Source organism: Tamandua tetradactyla, chromosome 9 (genome assembly GCF_023851605.1).
Source record: "Tamandua tetradactyla isolate mTamTet1 chromosome 9, mTamTet1.pri, whole genome shotgun sequence".
Taxonomy (NCBI): domain Eukaryota; kingdom Metazoa; phylum Chordata; class Mammalia; order Pilosa; family Myrmecophagidae; genus Tamandua; species Tamandua tetradactyla.
Genome location: NC_135335.1, coordinates 30,633,066 through 30,651,470, shown reverse-complemented (window position 1 = coordinate 30,651,470; position 18,405 = coordinate 30,633,066). Strand labels below are relative to the sequence as shown.

The 18,405-nt window shown below is 35.0% G+C and overlaps 1 protein-coding gene across 4 annotated transcripts in view; it reads right to left on the bottom strand.

Annotated features, from left to right (window-relative positions):
* KBTBD12 (kelch repeat and BTB domain containing 12) overlaps positions 1 to 18,405 on the bottom strand; it is a 96,421-nt gene that overhangs the window by 60,073 nt on the left and 17,943 nt on the right. Inside the window, exon 5 of one of the 4 annotated variants that reach the window (XM_077116344.1) lies at positions 11,973 to 18,382. The exons of the other annotated variants lie outside the window; for them this stretch is intronic. Coding sequence (XP_076972459.1) covers positions 18,372 to 18,382 — 11 coding nt within the window. The 3' untranslated portion in view covers positions 11,973 to 18,371. Of the gene's footprint in view, positions 1 to 11,972; positions 18,383 to 18,405 lie in introns of those variants that run through there. 4 annotated transcript variants of the gene reach the window in all.

The window sequence follows — 18,405 nt, the reverse complement described above, 5'->3', positions numbered from 1 at the left end:
CAGTGGTATGATATATTTAAGATTTTAAAGAAGAAAAACTGCCAACCAAGAATTCTCTACCCAGCAAAACTGTCCTTCAAAATTGAGGGGGAGATTAAAACATTTTCAGAGAAACAATCACTGAGAGAATTTGTGACTAAGAGACTGGCTCTGCAAGAAAAACTAAAGGGAGCACTACTGCAGACAGGAAAAGGGAGGAGAGAGAGGTCTGGAGAAGAATGTAGAAAGGAAGAATATCAGTAAAGGTAAAAAGAGAAAAAAAATTAGATATGACATATAAAACCCAAGAGACAAAATGGTAGAAGAAAGTACTACCTTTATAGTAATAGCATTAAATGTTAATGGGTTAAACTCCCCAATCAAAAGACACAGACTGACAGAATGGATTAAAAAACAGGACCTGTCTATATGCTATCTACAGGAGACTCATTTTAGACCCAAAGACAAAAATAGGTTGAAAATGAAAAGTTAGGAAAAGATATTTCATGCAAAGAACAATTAAAAAAAGCATTATACTTTTCTTATACAGAAAAAAGTATAATTATATATTACACTATATAATATAAAAAATTATATAGTAGCTATATAATTTCCAATATATTAGACTTCATATGTAAAACAATTAAAAGAGACAAAGCAGGACACTATATGTCAATGAAAGAAACAATTCAACAAGAAGACATAACAACCATAAATATTTATGCACTGAGCCAGAGTGCTTCAAAGTACATGACACAAACACTGACAACACTGAAGGGAGAAACAGACACCTCTACCATAATAGTTGGAGACTTCAATTCCATGCTCTCATCAATGGACAGAACATTTAGACAGAGGATCAATAAAGAAACAGAGAATTTAAATAATACAATAATGCATTAGACTTAACAGACATTTACAGAACATTACACTCCACTAAAGCAGGATACACATTTTTCTCAAGTGCTCATGGATCATTCTCAAGGATAGACCATATGCTGGGTCACAAGGCAAGTCTCAATACATTTAAAAAGACTGAAATCATACAAAACACTTTATTGTATCATAATAGAATGAAGTTGGAAATCAATAACAGACAGAGGGCCAGAAAATTCACAAATATATGGAGATGCAACCACACACTCTTAAACAACCAGTGGGACAAGGAAGAAATTACAAAAGAAATCAGTAAATATCTCGAGCAAATGAAAATGAAAACACAACATATAAAATTTATGGGATGCAGCAAAGGCAGGGCTAAAAGGGAAACTTATTACCTTAAATGCCTATATTAAAAAAGAAGATGGGCAATGGTGATGGCTCAGTGGCAGAGTTCTTGCCTGCCATGCCAGAGACCTGGGTTCGGTTCCCGGTGCCTGCTTATGTAAAATAATAAAAATAACAAAATTAAAAAAAAAAGAAGAAAGAGCAAAAATAGAGAACTAACTGTTCACTTGGAAGAACTAGAGAAAGAACAGCAAACTAACCCCAAAGCAAACAAAAGGAAATAAATCATGAAGATTAGAGCAGAAATAAATGAAACTGAGAACATGAAAACAATAGAGAAAATCAACACATTTTAAAAAAACACAGAAGTTTTTTTTTTTTGAGAAAATCAATGGACCCTTAGCTAGCTTGACAAAATAGAGAGAGAAAGAGGGAGGGAGGGAGGGAGGGAGGGAGGGAGGGAGGGAGAGAGAGAGAGAGAGAGAGGGAGGGAGGGAGGGAGGGAGGGAGGGAGGGAGAGAGAGAGAGAGAGAGAGAGAGAGAGAGAGAGAGAGAGAGAGAGGGAGAGAGAGAGAGAGAATGCAAATAAATAATATCAGAAATGGAAGAGGAGACATAACCACTGATTCTGCAGAAATAAAGGAGGTAAAGAGAGGATACTATGAGCAACTATATGCTAATAAACTAGATAACATAGACGAAATGGACAAATTCTTAGAAAGACATGAATAACCAACATTGACTTGAGAAGAAATAGACAACCACAACAAACCAATCACAAGTAAAAAAATTGAGTTAGTCAACAAGAAGCTCCCCCAAAAGAAAAGTCCTGGACCAGATGGCTTCACATGTGAACTCTACCAAACATTCAAGAAAGAATTAATATCAATGCTGCTCAAACTCTTCAAAAAAACTGAAGAGGAGGGAAGGCTGCCTAACTAATTCTATGAAGCCAACATCACTCTCATACCAAAGCCAGACAAAGATACTACAAGAAAAGAAAATTACAGACCATCCTTTCTAAAGAGTATAGATGCAGAAATCCTCAACAAAATACTTGCGAATCAAATTCAGCAGCACATCAAAAGAATTATACACCATGACCAAGTGGGATTTATTCCAGGTACACAAAGATGGTTCAACATAAGAAAATCCATTAATGTAATTCAACACTGTTCTAGTTTGCAAGCTGCTGGAAAGCAATATACCAGAACCAGAATGGCTTATCAAAAGGGGAATTTATTAAGTTGCATGTTTACAGTTCTAAGGCCATGAAAATGTCCAAATTAAAGGAAGGCTATAGAAATGTCCAACCTAAGGCATCCAGTAAAGATACTGTGGTTCAAGAAGGCTAATGACATTTAAGGTTTCTTTTGCAACTGGAAAAGAACAAGGCAGACATGGCAACATATTCTAGCTTTTTCTCTAGGATTCTTTCATGAAGCTCCCAGGGAGCATTTTCCTTCTTCATCTCCAAAGGTCTCTGGCTGTGTGAGCTCTCATGGCTCTAAAGCTTTTTTATAAAATGGTCCCTCTTAAAGGGCACGAGTAAGCAATCCCACCTTGAATGGGTGAAGACACATCTCCATGGAAACTAATCAGAAGTTACCACTCACAACAGGGTGGGTCACATCTCCATGGATAATCAAAAAGCTCCCATCCAGCAATACTGAATGAGGATTAAAGGACATGGCTTCTCTGGGGTCCACAACAGATTTAAACCAGCACAACCACATCAACAAATTAAAGCAGAAAAACCACATGATCATCTCAATTGCTGCAGAAAAGGCATCTGACAAAATTCAACATCCTATCTTGATGAAAACACTTAAAAGGATAGGAATAAATGGGAACTTTCTCAACATGATAAAGAGAATATATGAAAAGCCCACAGCTAACATCATCTTCAATGGGGAAAGAATGAAAGCTTTCCCTCTAAGATTAGGAACAAGACAATGTTGAATAACCACTGGAAGTTCTAGTCAGAACAATTAGACGAGAAAAAGAAATAAAAGGCATCCAAACTGGAAAGGAAGAAGTAAAACTCTCACTGTCTGCAGATGACATGATAATATAAGTAAAAAATTCTGAGAAATCTACAGCAAAGCTATTAGACCTAATAAATGAATGCAGCAAGGGAGAAAACTACAAGAAATTGCTAAAAAAAATCATGAAAGACCTCTGTGAATGAAAAGGCATACTGTGTTCACGTATTGGAAGACTAAATATAGTCAACGTGTCAATTCTACCCAATTTGATTTATAGATTCAAGGCAATACCAATTAAAATCCCCAAAACTTACTTTGCAGAAATAAAAAAACCACTAACCAAATTTATTTAGAAGTGACAAATCCCTCAAATAGCTAAAAGTATCTTGAGAAAAAAAAGAAGTGGGAGGTCTCACACTACCTAATTTTAAAGCATATTACAAAGTGACAGAGGTCAAACAGCATGGTACTGGTATAAAGATAGATATACTGACCAATGGAATTGAATAGAGTATCAGATATAGACCCTTTCATCAATGACAACTGATACTTGATAAAGCAAAGCAGTCAAGCTAACCCACCTGGGACAGAGCAGCCTCTTCAATGAATGATGGTTAGAGAACTGGATATCCATATGCAAAAGAACAAAAGAGGATCCATCTCACACCCTATATAAAAATTAATTCAAAATGGATCAAAGATCTAAACATTAGAGTTAAGATCATAAAACTTTTAGAAGAAAATTTAGGGAAATATTTTAGAAAGCTTGTAATAAGAGGTGGTTTCCTAGACCTTACACCAAAAGCACAAGCCCTTAAAAAAGAAATAGATAAATAGGAATTCCTCAAAATCAAACACTTTTGTGCATCAAAGAACTTTGTCAAGAAGGTAAAAAGGCAGCCTATGCAATGGGAGACAATATTTGGAAACCACATATCAGATAAGCATTTATATCCAGAATATATAAAGAGAGTCTTCAACTCAACAACAAAAAGACAAACACCCTATTAAAAAACAGGCAAAACTCATGAACAGACACTTCACAGAAGAAGTGAATTCTTCAATCAAAAGCCTAGAGTGTCTGTGCCCAAGGAACAGGGACAAATCACAAATGGACTGAATCTTAATAAGGCTGCAACTCAGCCCTGGATCAACTCAATCTCTTATTGGGTTGAAGTGAGCAGTCCCTTTCTCTATCTGTCACACTAAGAAAGGCAGAACCCTCTCTGGTGGAGGATATCATCTGAAGCCCCCATGGTTCTTACCCAATTAAAAAATGACTAGACATGTGAGCAGGCATGGAAATATGACTGATAAAAGAGGGACAAAATGGATAAGAAAATGGGAGAAATTCACCAAAGAACTGCTATCTATGAAAAATAGCATGCACATTGTAAAACTGAAAAATATAGTATCGGGACTAAGAACTCATTGGATGGGTTAACATCAATCTGAACAAAGTAGAAGACAGCATTAGTGAACCTGAAAATAGGTCAATAAAAATATTCAAACTGGGGTAGAGAAAGAAAAAAGCCTGGAAAAGAAATCCAGATAAGAGCATAAGAGACGACTGGCACATTTCCAAAAGGTCTAGCATAGCGATAACAGGAGTCTCACAAGGAAAGAAAAGAAAGAATCAGAGAGAAGAAATATTAAAAATAATTTCCCCAAACCAATGAAAGACACCAATTCACATATTCCAAAGTTCAGTGAATGCCAAACACAAAGAAACCAAATTTAGGGACATTATAATCAAATTGCTGAAAACCAAGGATGAACAGAAAATCTTAAAAGAAGGTAGAGAAAAAGACACATTACCTTCAAAAGAACTACAATGAGACTCACACTTCATTTTTCAATAGAAACTATAAAAGTAAAATGCAATAGAATGACATATTTAAAGTGCTGAAAGAAAAAGATAATGCCAACCCAGATTTCTATAACCAGAAAAAAACATGCCTCAGAAATTATGACAAAATAAAGACATTTGCATGCAATCAAAAGCCAAGAGAATTCACTGCCAGCAGACCTACACTACCAAAAATATTAAAGAAAATTCTTTTGGTTAAAGATAATTATTCCAAATGGAATCATGCAACTTCAGAAAGGAATAAAGAGCCCTGGAAACAGAAAGTTTGCAAATAAATATAAAAGACTGCTTAAACAATGATAGTATTAATAACCACATTTTAAGGACATGTGAAATAAACAGTTATCCCTTCCACATCATGACTCTTCTCATTGCAGTTCTGATATACTGCAGGTCAGTATAAGAAATTAAATGCAAATTTTCTTGGAGTTTGGCAGGAGCTGCAGTGACATGTGAAGGCTAACAGATGACTGTATTTTTACTTAACATTGTCTTAAATATAGCCTATGACCAAATACTTTAGTCAAATTTTACAAAAAGGTACTGTAAAAAAATCATAAAGGAAAATAATAATCAGACTTCTCCTCTGGTATAGAGGAAGATAAAAAAGTTTTACACAGATTTCCCAGACTGCAGGGGTGCCACAACCCTAACCCCTATGATGTGGAAGGATAACTCTAACAATAGAAGTGCAAAGAGTGGGAGGGATGGAGTTAAATCGCTGTCAGGTTTTTATATTGTTTGAGAAGTGATAAAAGTACCGTGCTGGCTGGTTTGAAATTGTTATATACCACAGAAAAGTCATGTCTTCTTTTGTAATCCAATCTTGTTGGGGCAGACCTATTGTTTAGGGTGGAAACTTTGATTGGATCGCTTTCATGGAGACATGACACACACAGCTGTGGGTGTGACCTTTTGATCAGATGGAGACGTGACTCTGCCCATTCAAGGTGGGTCTTTAATAGCTTATTGGTGTCATTTAAAAGGGGAAACATTTTGGAGGAAGTGCAGACGCTTGGAGAACACCTGCTTCAGAGCTGACAGAGATGCAGACATTTGGAGATGTTTGGAGTGCCAAAAGAGAGAGCATATACCTAGACACGGATGTTTGGAGATGCAGAGCCCAGCAGACATCACCATGTGCCTTCCCATAAGATGCTAAGTAAACCAGAACCAAGTTGTGTCCTGGAGAAGTTAAGTGAAGGTCCACAAATGTTTAGAGAGGAAACCACTGTCATTAGAAGCTGAAAGCAACAGAACCAGAACAAAGACTAGCAGATGCCAGCCATATGCCTTTCCATGTGACAGACATCGGCTTTTCTTGAATCAAGTTATCTTTATCTGGATGCCTTAGTTTGGACATTTTTATGGCCTTAAATCTGTAAACTTGTAACTTAATAAATTCCATTTTTAAAAGCTGTTCCATTTCTGGTATATTGTATTCCTGCAGCATTAGCAAACCAAGAAAGGTACTAACAAAGTAAACTGTAATAAGTTAAGAATGCATATTGAAGTGTCTAGGGTAACCACTTAAAAGTTACAATAATGCATAATTTAAAAAATGGAATAAGAATGATTAATACAAGAAAAACAGGAAAAGAGGAATAAAGAAACAAAACAGGACAAGTTGAAAACAAATCAGAATATTGTAGACTTATACCTAATTATACTTGTAGTCAAATGAAATGTTCACGATATAAGTACTCCAATTAAAAGACTAATTGAATCTTTTTAGACTTAAAAAAGGCACACTTTAAATATAAAAGCCTTTTAATTTTGTCTTTCAGATTTATGTCTTGAGCAGTCTAGAACATACAGATTTTTGTGACAAGTAGAAGTTAGTGTTAGAATTTCATTCCCCCACCTCCTATATAGATATCCAGTTTTCTCAGTACTATTTATTGAAAAGTCGAATCTTTCTCTACTGATCTTCAATATCATCTCTGTTATACCAAGTGTTCATATATATGTGGATTTATTTATGGGCTTTCTACTGTTCCACTGGGATGTTTGTCTATCCCTATGTAAATACTGCTCTAAATATTACACCATTATAATATACATGACTACTTGATACTAAGGCCATTTCATCTTACTCTTTCTTCTTTAAGCACATCTTAGCTATGATTGTCCCTTTATACATTTTATGTGTTTGGAATCAGTTTGGAGTTTGGGACTGTGCTGTAATTGGGAAAGATTGACATATTTGCAACATTGAGCTTTTCCATCCATGAATGTTATATATTTTCATGTATGTAAGTGTTATTATCCTCAATAGTTTGATGATTTCTTCCAAAAAAAGTATACAACTTTTGTCAGGTTTATTCCTGAATTGTTTTACTTTTTTCTGCTATAGTAAATGGAATCTTTTCCTGATTTTAATTTGCATTTCCCTAGTGGCTAATGATGCTTAACATCTATTTTGTGTTTATCTGCCATCAAAAGTGTCTGCTCATATCTGATGGCTTATTAGACCTATTGAGCAAGAAGCAGCAACTCCTCTAGACTTATTGATAAGACATTTGTGTATCAGAAGGTGGGAAATAAATCCAACAAAACTCCACCTTAGTGAAATTTCTAGGCATTCAGTACCGTAGGCATATTGAGATACCCCTTGTAAGATGAAGGATAAACTGTGGTATCTGGCCACTCCTAAAATCAAAAAGGAGGCACAACGCCTAGTGGGCCTCTTCGGATTGTGAAGCCAATATATTCCTCACTTGGGTGTGCTATTCTGGCCCATTTACCAAGGGACCTGGAAAGGCTTCTAGTTTTGACTGGGGGTCAGAATAAGAGAAGGCTCTGCAATAGACAAAGTGCAAATTGCTCTGCCACTTGAGCAGAAACCATCACTGAGTACCAATGTGTCACAATTCTCCCAAGGTTGAGTATATAGGACAGCTTCCACTTCCATCATGGAAAGGTAGCATTTTTTTCTTAATGGAATACAAACTTACACTGGATATGGATTTCCCTTCCCTGCATGACATTTTTTGCTAAAACTACCATCCATGGTATCAGATAATTATGGCCTCATAATATGATTCCCTCTTCCTCTATATTCTGAAAAGGTTGCAGAATTGGCATTATTTCTTTTTAAAATTGTTTTAATTTCCTAGGCTGCTAAAAGCAAAGCCATGAAACATGTTGGCTTAAACAATAGGAATTTATTTGCTCACATTTGAGGCTAGGGATATGTCCAAATCAAGCATCATCAAGGTAATGCTTTCTTTCCAAAGACTGTGCTGCTGGTGATCTTTGGCTCCTCTGCTACATGGCAGCACCTGGTGGTCTCTCCTTTCTTGTCCAGGTTTTGTTGCTTTCATCTTCTTGCTTCCATGGCTTTCTTTCTTTCTCTCCTTTCATTCTGTTTAGAAAGGACTCCATTCATCTTGAATGATGTGGGTCACACCTTAACTGAAGCAGCCTCATCAAAAGTCCTACTTACAATGGGTTTTCACCCACAGCAATGGATTAACCTTAAGAACATGTTTTTTTCTGGGGAACATACAGTTTCAAACTACCACAAAAATGCTTGGTTAAATTTACCAGCGAAACCAACTAGGCTTAAAGCTTTCTTTTCTGGAAAATTTTTTTTATGTGTCTCCTTACATATATATTTCTATATCTACACATACATATACAGAGAGGCAGATATGTGATACATATATCATAGCAAATTTTGTTCACAACGTTTATTTGGTGATGGTAGTGGTGGTGGGGAGGGGTGCATGGACTGGGAATTGAACCCTGGTCTTCTGCATCACAGGCAAGAATTCTACCACTGTCTTTTCTGGAAAATTTTAAATGAAGAATCCAATGTATCTAATTAGATATTCAATATCTAATATATCTAATCATGGGTGACTTTCAGTAGTTTGTGGTTTTCAAGAAATGGGATCCACTTCATCTCTGTTGTCAAGTTTATGCATGTAGAGTTGTTTGTAGCATTGCCTTATTATCTTTTTGTCTATGAAGACCATAGTGATAGTCCCCTTTTCATTCCTGAAATTGGTAATTTGTGTCTTATCTCTTTTTTCTTTGTCAGTCTTGCTAGAAGTTTATCAATTACATCAATCTTCTGAAAGAAAAAGCTTTTTTATTTTTCAGCTTTTAATTTCATATTTTTGCTCTTATTTTTTATTTCTTCCTTCTACTTGATTTGGGTTTATATTTTTCTTTTTCTAGTTTTCTTAAGGTAACTACTTAGATACAGATTTGAGATCATCTCTAGTATAACCAATGCTTTAACTGTACCACAGGGATTTTGATATGTTGTGTTCATCATGTTCAGTTCAACATCTAAACTTCTTTTGAGATTTTCTCTTTGACCCATGGATTATTTAGAAGTTTGTTGTTCAATTTCCAAGTGTTTGGAAACCTGTCACCCAATTGCTATTGATTTCGAGTTTAATTCCATTATGGGCAGAGAACATACTTTGTATGATTTCAATTCTTTTACATTTGTTAAGGTTTGTTTTATTTCTATCTTGGTGAAAGTTCCATGTGAAAAGAATATGTATATGTATTCTGCTGTTTTGAAGTGTGAGTGGTCACAACTAGATCTAGTTGGCTGGTGGTATTGCTGAGTTCTTCTATATTCTTGCTGATTTTCTATCTACTGGCGCTATCCATTACTAAGCACAAGTATTTAAATCTTCAACTATAATTGTTGACGTGTCTATTCTCCTTTCAGTAGTCAGTTTTTGCTTTATTTACTTTGAATTTATATTGTTAGGTGCATAAACATTTAATATTGTTGTCTTCTTGGTGAATTGATCGTTTTATTATGAAATGTGCTTCTTTATCTCTGGTAAATTTTTGGCTCTCAAGTCTATTTTATCTGATATCAATATAGCCACCCCAGCTTTTTTTTTCGTTTTCATGGGCAGGCAGCGGGAATCCAACCCTGGTCTCCAGCATGGCAGGCGAGAACTCTGCCTGCCACCGTGGCCCGCCCCTCAGCTTTCTTTTGACTAGTGTTTGCATGGTTATGTCCTTTCCATCCTTTTACTCTATAACTGCCTGTATCATTATAATTGAATTGGGTTTCTTGTAGCTAGTATACTGTTAGGTCATTCCAATTTTAATTTCATCCTGACAATGTCTGCCTTCTAATTGGTGTCATTAAATCATTTGCATTTAAGGTGATTATTTTTATGGTTGGACGTAGGTCTACAATCTTATTGTTTGTTTCCTGTGTTCTTCATTTCTTGTTTGTTTATGTTGTCATTCCTATTTCTCCTTGTCTGCTTTCTTACAGATTATCTGAACTTTTTAGTATTGTTTTAATTTATTTATTGTGATTTTGACTATATCTCTATGAACAGTTTTTCTAGTGGTTCCTCTTGGAATAACAAAATAACACCTAACTTAATCATAGTCCACTTAGAATCAATATTTTATTATTGTAACTGGAATGTAGAAACCTTACCCCCTTCTAAGTCCACTTACCCACTCCCCTCCTTACTCATTTATTACATTTATCCCATTAGGCAATGTAATAATTTTTACTTTCAATTATCAAGCATATTATAAAGAACTCAAAAGGAGAGTATTCTATTGTATTTACCTAAATTCTTACAGTATCGATTGGGTTTCTTTTATTACCGATGTTCCAGGTTTCCTTCTGGCATTATTTTCCTCAGTCTGAGGCACTTCCTTTAGCAATTCTTTTAGAGCAGATCTACTTTCTATGAGTTATCTTACTTTTCCTTTATCCTTGAATTTTTAAGTTTCATCTCCACTCCCGAAGGATATTTTCCATGGGATATAGAAGTTAGGGTTGACAGTTATTTTAGTGCTTTAAGGTGTCCCACTGCCTTGCAGCCTCCATTTCTACAAAAAAATCCACATTCAAGTAATTGCTTCCCTATAGGTAAATTTTTCCCCTAGCTTTCATGATTTCCTTTTTGTCTTTATTTTTCAACATCTGATTTTGATGTGGCTGGGTATGGATTTGGGGGACTTATTCTCTTTGGGAATCGTTCAGCTTCTTGAATTTGTAAGTTTATGACTTTCATCAAACTGGGATGGCTTTAAGCCATCATTTCTTCAAAATTTTTTCAGCACCACTCTAATTCTGGGATTCCAATGACATAAATATGAGACATTTTGTCATTGTCCCATAGGTTCCTGGGGTTTTCTTTTAATTTTTTTGAATACTCTATTTCACATTCAGACTGGATAGTTTCTATTGATTTGTCTTATGTTCACTGACGTTTTTCTCTCTCATCTCCATTTTACAGCTGAGTCCATCCCATGAGTTTTTTATTTTGGTCACAATAATTTCGATTTCAAATTTTCCATTTGGTTTTTCTTTATATCTTCTATTTCTTTGTTGAGACTATTTTGATGTTTATTTCAAGAACATTCACAATTGATTGACTGAACTGCTTTAGAAAAGAATAACTGCTTTAAAGTCTTCGAAAGATAATTCCAATGTCTGTGGCATTTGGTCATTGTTGTCTGTTGTTTTTCCCATGTGAGTTGAAATTTTCATGGTTCTTTGTATGTTGAGTAATTTTGGACTGTATCCTGGATATTCTAAATATGTTATGAAATGCTGGTTCTTATTTAAATTCTATAGGAAATATTGATATTTTTTAAGACCATTGACCTGGTTAGGGTCAAGTATCAAGTTTCAACCTGCTTTCTGAACAGTATGGTTCCAATATCAGTCTAGTTTCCTGCCTCTAGTTGCCCTAGAGAATTTGGACTTGCTAGTGTCCATGGTCATATGAGCCAATTCCTTATCCTAAATCACATATTTATGATTTTTTATATATATACAAAACCATACATACATACATAGGTACATATTCTGTTGGTTCTATTTCTCTAGGAACTCTAGTATGACTTCCTTTTGGAACTGCAGCTTCAGTGAATGGAAAGGAAATTTATCCTCCCTCGGAGTTTTGGCTCTTCCAAGTTATCAACAGCTACTACCATTGCCAAGATTGCTTATGGGCTGATACGTGAGAAAACATAGAAAAGACAGAGAAAAAATAGGGGGATATCTATACTCTGAGTGTTAGGCGTTCCCTCTCCTGTAACTCAAGAAAGAACTAGATGACTTCTCTTGGAGGTCTCTCTTTTGTGCACAATGCCCACTTCTGGGTTTCTAATTGTTTCTCTCTTTATTGCATTATTTTGCACTGACTTTTTTAATTTTATTTTTTCCCTTTGCTAGTTTGGAAATCTTATATTCCATATTGTTTTAGCAGTTAACTCAGAAATTCATTAGTGATAGTTAACTTTTGAAAAAGCTAAATTTAATTACTTCCTACTCCTTGACAAGACCAGAGAGCATGGGATACTTTAACTCCATTTAATTCTCTCTTAACCTGTTTGCTTTTATTGTGCTTTTCAGTTCTATCTTTTACTATTATTTTATCATAGTTTTATTATTCTTTATATCAACATTTAAATATTTAAATTTAAATACTCAACTTTAAATATTTAAATATTAAGTGTGTATATTTATCCATATGCCTATCTCTTCCTTTGTTCTTCATTCCATCTTGCATCTCAGACCTTTAACCTGGAATCACTTTCTCTGGCTGAAAAACATACTTCAAAATTCCTTTAAAGGTCTTCTGGTAGCACTTTGCCAGTTTTTATTTTGTTTGAAAATACCTACATTTCTTCTCAGTTCTTGAAAGATACTTTCACTGGGTATAAAATTCTAGGTTGACATTTGCTTTCTCCTAGTACACTGAAAATATAATTCTCTCTTCTGGATTCCACTATTCTATTTAACAACCATCTGCTAATCTTTCACTTCTGTGAAAGTAATCTTATCCTGCTAGATGCTTTTAAGATCCTCTCTTTTTTGGGGGGTGCTCTTCAGTTTCATTATCAGGTTTCTATGTATGTGGTAAGTTTTTTTGTTTGCTTACTTACTGTGCTTGACACTCACAGCACTTTTTATATTTTTGTGTTGGCATCTTTCACCAGTTTTAGAAAATTCTATGCCATCATTTCTTCAAATATCACCTATGCCCCATTCTCTTTCCTCTCCTTAAGGAATGATGATTAAACACTATTAATCCTTCTGATTCTGTCCTTCATGACTCCTAAACTTTCACATTTTAAAAATCTTAGGCATTTTGTGTTGTTCACTGTTTGCATGGTATGTCTTTTTTCTATCATTTTACCTTTGGCTTATTTGTGTCTTTGAATATAAAGTGTGTTTCTTATAAAGATCATATAGTAAGTCTTGGTTTTTCTTATTCAGTCTGCAAATGTTTGCCTTCTAATTGAAGGGCTTGGTTCATTCCCAATTAAGGCAATTTCTGACATAGTTCAATTTCTCTCACCTATTTTGCTATGTTTTCTGTGTTTCATATAGTTTTTGTTCCATTTGTCAGCCTTCTTTGTGTATAACCAATGTGTTTTTAGTGCATCATTTTAATTCCTCTGTTAATTTTTCAAATATTAATTTTATTTTCTTAGGCATGTCTCTAGGAATTTTGAGATGTATTTTACCTTATTGCAATCTACTTCAAGTTAATATTGACTAAATTCCCTTAAAATATAGTAACTTTGCTCTAATATATCTCCATTTCCTCCACCTTACTTTGTGACACTGTCTTATATATTACATATTCATGTTATAAACCCAACAATACAGTACCATAATTATTGCTCTGAGTGTATATCTTTTAAAGAATTAAAAGAAAAAAGAAAGATACATAATTACATAATCTTTTATATTCACTCATATAATTACCATTCTGGTGTTCTTAATTTCTTCCTGTGGATTAAGGGTACTGTCTGACGTCATTTCCTTTTAACTTGAAGAACTTCCTATAGACTTTCTTATATGGTAAGTCAGTTAGCAACAGACTTATCTCAGTCTTTATTTAACTGGAAATGTCTTTATTTTGCCTTCATTTTTGAAGGGTAGTTTTGCGGGACATAGAATTCTCAGTTGACTAAGTTGGTTTTTTTTTCTCCTTTCACTGTATCTGATGACAAGTCACCTTGCTGATCCTACTACTGTTTCCCTCTACAACATGAGTTATTTTTCTCTTGCTGTTTTAAGATTTTCTCTGTCTTTCAGTAGTTTGTCTATGATGTCTTTAGGGGACAGTCTCTTTGAATTTATCCTATTTGGATCTGTACACTAATGCTTTTCATCAAGTTTGGGAATTTTGAACATTATTTAAAATTTTTCCTGCCCTCTCTCTTCTTTCCTTTTGAGATTCCCATTATACCTACGTTAGTAGGCTTCACATTATTCTATATGACTCTGCTAATCTTTCTCCAAATTTTTTTCTGTTATTCAGATTGTATAATTTCCATTGATCTGTAGCTTCAGGTTCACTGATTCTTTCTTCTGCTATCTCATATCTGTTCTTGAAGCCCTTAGTACATTTTTTATTTTTTTATTTTTATTTTTCTTAGGTGCATGGTCCAGGAATTGAACCCGAGTCTCCTACATGGAACATTTTTTGTTTAGTTTTATACTTTTTAATTCTAGAATCTCTGTTTGGTTCTTTAAAATAATTTCTCTTTCTTTACTGATATCAGTGTAGGTTCACTGTCATCATATTTTCCTTTAATTCTTTAAAAATTGGTTTCCTTTAATTATTTGAATATTTTTGATAGCTACTTTGAAGTCTTTGACTCCTCCACCCAACATCCAGGCTTGCCAAGAGACAGCTTCTACTGAATACTTCCTCCCCCCCCCCCCCCCGAGTATGTGCTACATTTTCCTATTTCTTTGCATACACTGTATTTCTTTTGTTGGTAGCTGGACATTTAGATAAAGTACTGTAACAGTTCTTGATTATGATTCCCCCCACACCCAAGGATTGCTGTTATTTGTTTTTAAGTAACTTGTCTGGATTTAATCTGCAGAATCTATCTTCCTCATTTAAAATTCTTAGTTTTATTTTTTTAGCCTAGCTTCCTAGGGGTCACCTCTACTTCTGCATAGCTCAGTGGCTAATAAATGACCATGGTTTGTACTCAAACTCTGTAATATTTCCACTCTCTCTTAGTGGGTGCACATTCATAGTTCAGTAGTTTCTATGTCTATCCTTTTATTTTCTGCCTGATCCTCAGGCTTACCTGTACATGTGCTTAGCCGTCCAGTCAGCAAAGTATGTGTGAAGCTCTTGTTCCTTCTAAAGACTCCCCTGCATGTACACACAGCCAGGGCTGGGCAGAGAGCTTGGTTCTATCTAAAGGTTAGATGTTTGTGCTGCTTCCCTAGTCTCCAGGGACGTGTGGAGAATTTACCAAATTGCTCTATGGCTCTCTCATTTCCAGGAATATCTCTTAAATTTATGGCTAGTTCTTATGTCTGCAGCTTGCCCCTACCAGGACATAAACTCAGACTAGAAAAGTTGCGGCTTTTCCCAGTTAAGCTGTGGGTTTTCTATTATTCACTCTCAAACATATCAGCCTTATCAGGCAACAAAACTAACGGTTTTCAAAGCCAGTCCCACTCTAGCAGAAATACCGTGCTGAATAGGCTACCATTGGAGAAAAGGGGAAGTCACAGGCAAATATGCTGCAGACTCCATGAACTCTTACTTTAAGTTCAGCCATTGTTTTTTTAATGAATAAATTCTTCTCAAGTTTTGGTTGGTCTTTGGTTGATTCCTAGAATCATGAAATGGTTGTTTTTGACAAGTATGTTCATTTGTAAAGTTGTGTTTGGGGAGAGGATATGTTGATCTTTTCACTTTCTCCACAGCTTTTTAAGACTACTGCTTTCACTTAGCTTTTGTCCTGCTAAATTTTACTGCCAGAAGAGATCTTAAAAGCTTTTCAGAAAAAAAATTTTAAAAATTAAATAAAATAAAGCTTTTCGAAGATTTTAAAAGTATGTTTTACCCAACATTTTTAGATATTTTCAGTGGGAGCATCAGTCTAGATATCTAATCAGCTATACAGAGCAGAGTTAACAATACCTTGTCACAGATTTTATGATTATTATATGAAACTTTATGCAAAGAATTCAGTGCTGGGAAAATAAAGGGGCTCAATCAATAGTAGTTGCAGTAGTATGTGAACACTTATAAAATAAGCATTTTACATACCTCATGTTATTTAATCTTAACCACTCTATGAGGTAAGGCAATCCATTAGCAATATTAGTCCAAAAAGATTCACTAGACTAATGGCACATAAGTAGTAAGTGATGGAGCCAGATTTGAATCTAAATCTATTTAACTCTAAAGTTGGTGCTTTCCCCACTCCCATGATGCCTCCCTAGTAAAGGAGATTTCAGTTGCTGTTCTTGTTTAGATACTCATTTAGAGTGAATATTTAAATAAAGTTAAATCAAGACTAAGCCTTAAAAAGCCTCAGTTTGTGGACTATCAAGGAGATCGTTTAATTTCTTTAATAAGAAATTAAATCTATTACAGGGATTAAGGAAAATCACTTAATTGGCAGTTAACAAAGGACTCTAAGGTACTTATGTGCCATTGAAACCGATAGGGTTCTAGTGTGTTCTATGATATTTGCTCAAACTCAAATTATACATACAGTGAACAATTAAATCTGAACTAAGACTGTCACAAAAATACTTAAACAAAAGAACTTTATTCCATTTCAAAGCTTATGTTTTGGAATTAAAGAGCAAATGTGCGGGAAATTGATTCTTTGGGGTTGAATCTTAAAGGTGGTAACACTTACTGGGGTAATTATGGATGTGGTCTCCAGTTTTGAATATCCAGAAACTAGCTTCTAAGCTACTGCAAAACATTCCTAATTGGTCATTCCACTTTCGGTTTCTTTGATCTGTTTTCCTCACCAATATTCCTAAAACATTCCTTAATCATGCTGTTTTCTTGTGGTTCTCACTGCTTAGTATTATTTTCATAATTCTTCATTCACAGGCTTTTATAATCTGGCTCTTAGTTTACTTGCCTGAAGTGAGCCCTACCACTGATGGGCTCACTTTCTCACTCTTTTTATCCTCTATCCTTACCACCAATATTGCCTCCAAGCCTCTGCTTATGCCATTCTCCCCATTTTTCCTTGACTCTCCCCACTACCCCCTTTCCTGGAGCATACTTTACTCTCTAGTTCACCTATCATAATCTTAAAGGTTTTTAAAAAATCTCTAAATCTTCCCCCTTTCATTCATTCAAAGGGTATCTTTCCTCACATAATTTACCAATAAAGATATTATCACTTTTATTCCACATGTCACCTAGTTGTGGCTCCACATTAGGGGGAATTCTCATTCTGATTCAATGGATACAAAACCTTTATTCTACTTTTAGCTGCCTCCAACTAGTATTATAGCATCAACACTCCCCTCCCCCTCAATCTATTCTAGGCAATCTATCATAGCCTACATTTGTCTCTTCTGGGTCTGTGACATAGCATATGGTTACAACAAAAGTAAGGAATTGTACTTACAGAGAAAAAACTCAATTATAATTACAAGTGAGTCTCATAACTATGGTAGTCATAAATTTTGCTACATAATGTTTGTGCTCTTAAAACATAAAACAACCATTAATATTTGAATACATTACTTCTTTTGCTTCATGCTATGCAAACAGCCGAGAGATCAAGCCTTCCCTTTATTAAAAAAGAAATCATTTTTATTCAAGGGCAACTGGTTTGCTTTTATCCCATATTTCATGTTTCACAGTTGCCATCTCTTTGCTACCTACATCATCTTCTCCACATTTTTGCCAGTTAGCCATGGATGCAGATTGGATGAAATAAAGAACTGGCAGTTATCATTTTGCCAATCCAGCCAGCCTCCTTATCTTAGTCTCATTCTTTCCCATATTTATGGGAGGTGGGGAAGGTGATAAAGGATGATGTTAAGAAGATAGAATGTTTTTAGAAGAGCAAAGGGCCTAATAAAAGAGGAAAAAACAAGAAGTAAAGAATAGGAGAAACACAGGGAATGTTCTGCAGTTGTTTTGAACCACTTTAGTGGAACTGAACCAAAAATTTTCACCAACCCCCGCTGGTTAGCACAAGACCACACATAGTTAAGAAATAAGAAAAAATATTAAGTTCAGATGAAGATTATTTGATGACACCTCTGAAGAAATTTGATGGGTAAGGCAAAATGAAGAGAAATAGGTATAATTTGTGGCATAGTCTTACCCAGGTGTTTTTTTTCTCCTATACCACAGATAATCACAGTTGGTTGCAAAGGCCCATATTTCATCAACAAAAGGTGGCTAAAGACGTATTCCCATTTCAAAATATTTTACTTGGTAGTAAATGTAAGGATGAATCACTACTGTTCTTGCATTCCAAGATGCCATAAAAACACTTTTGCTTTCAATAAGTCAATGGACTTTTGTTTACTCTTATTTGTGCTCTAGAAAACAAGAAATTGGAGGA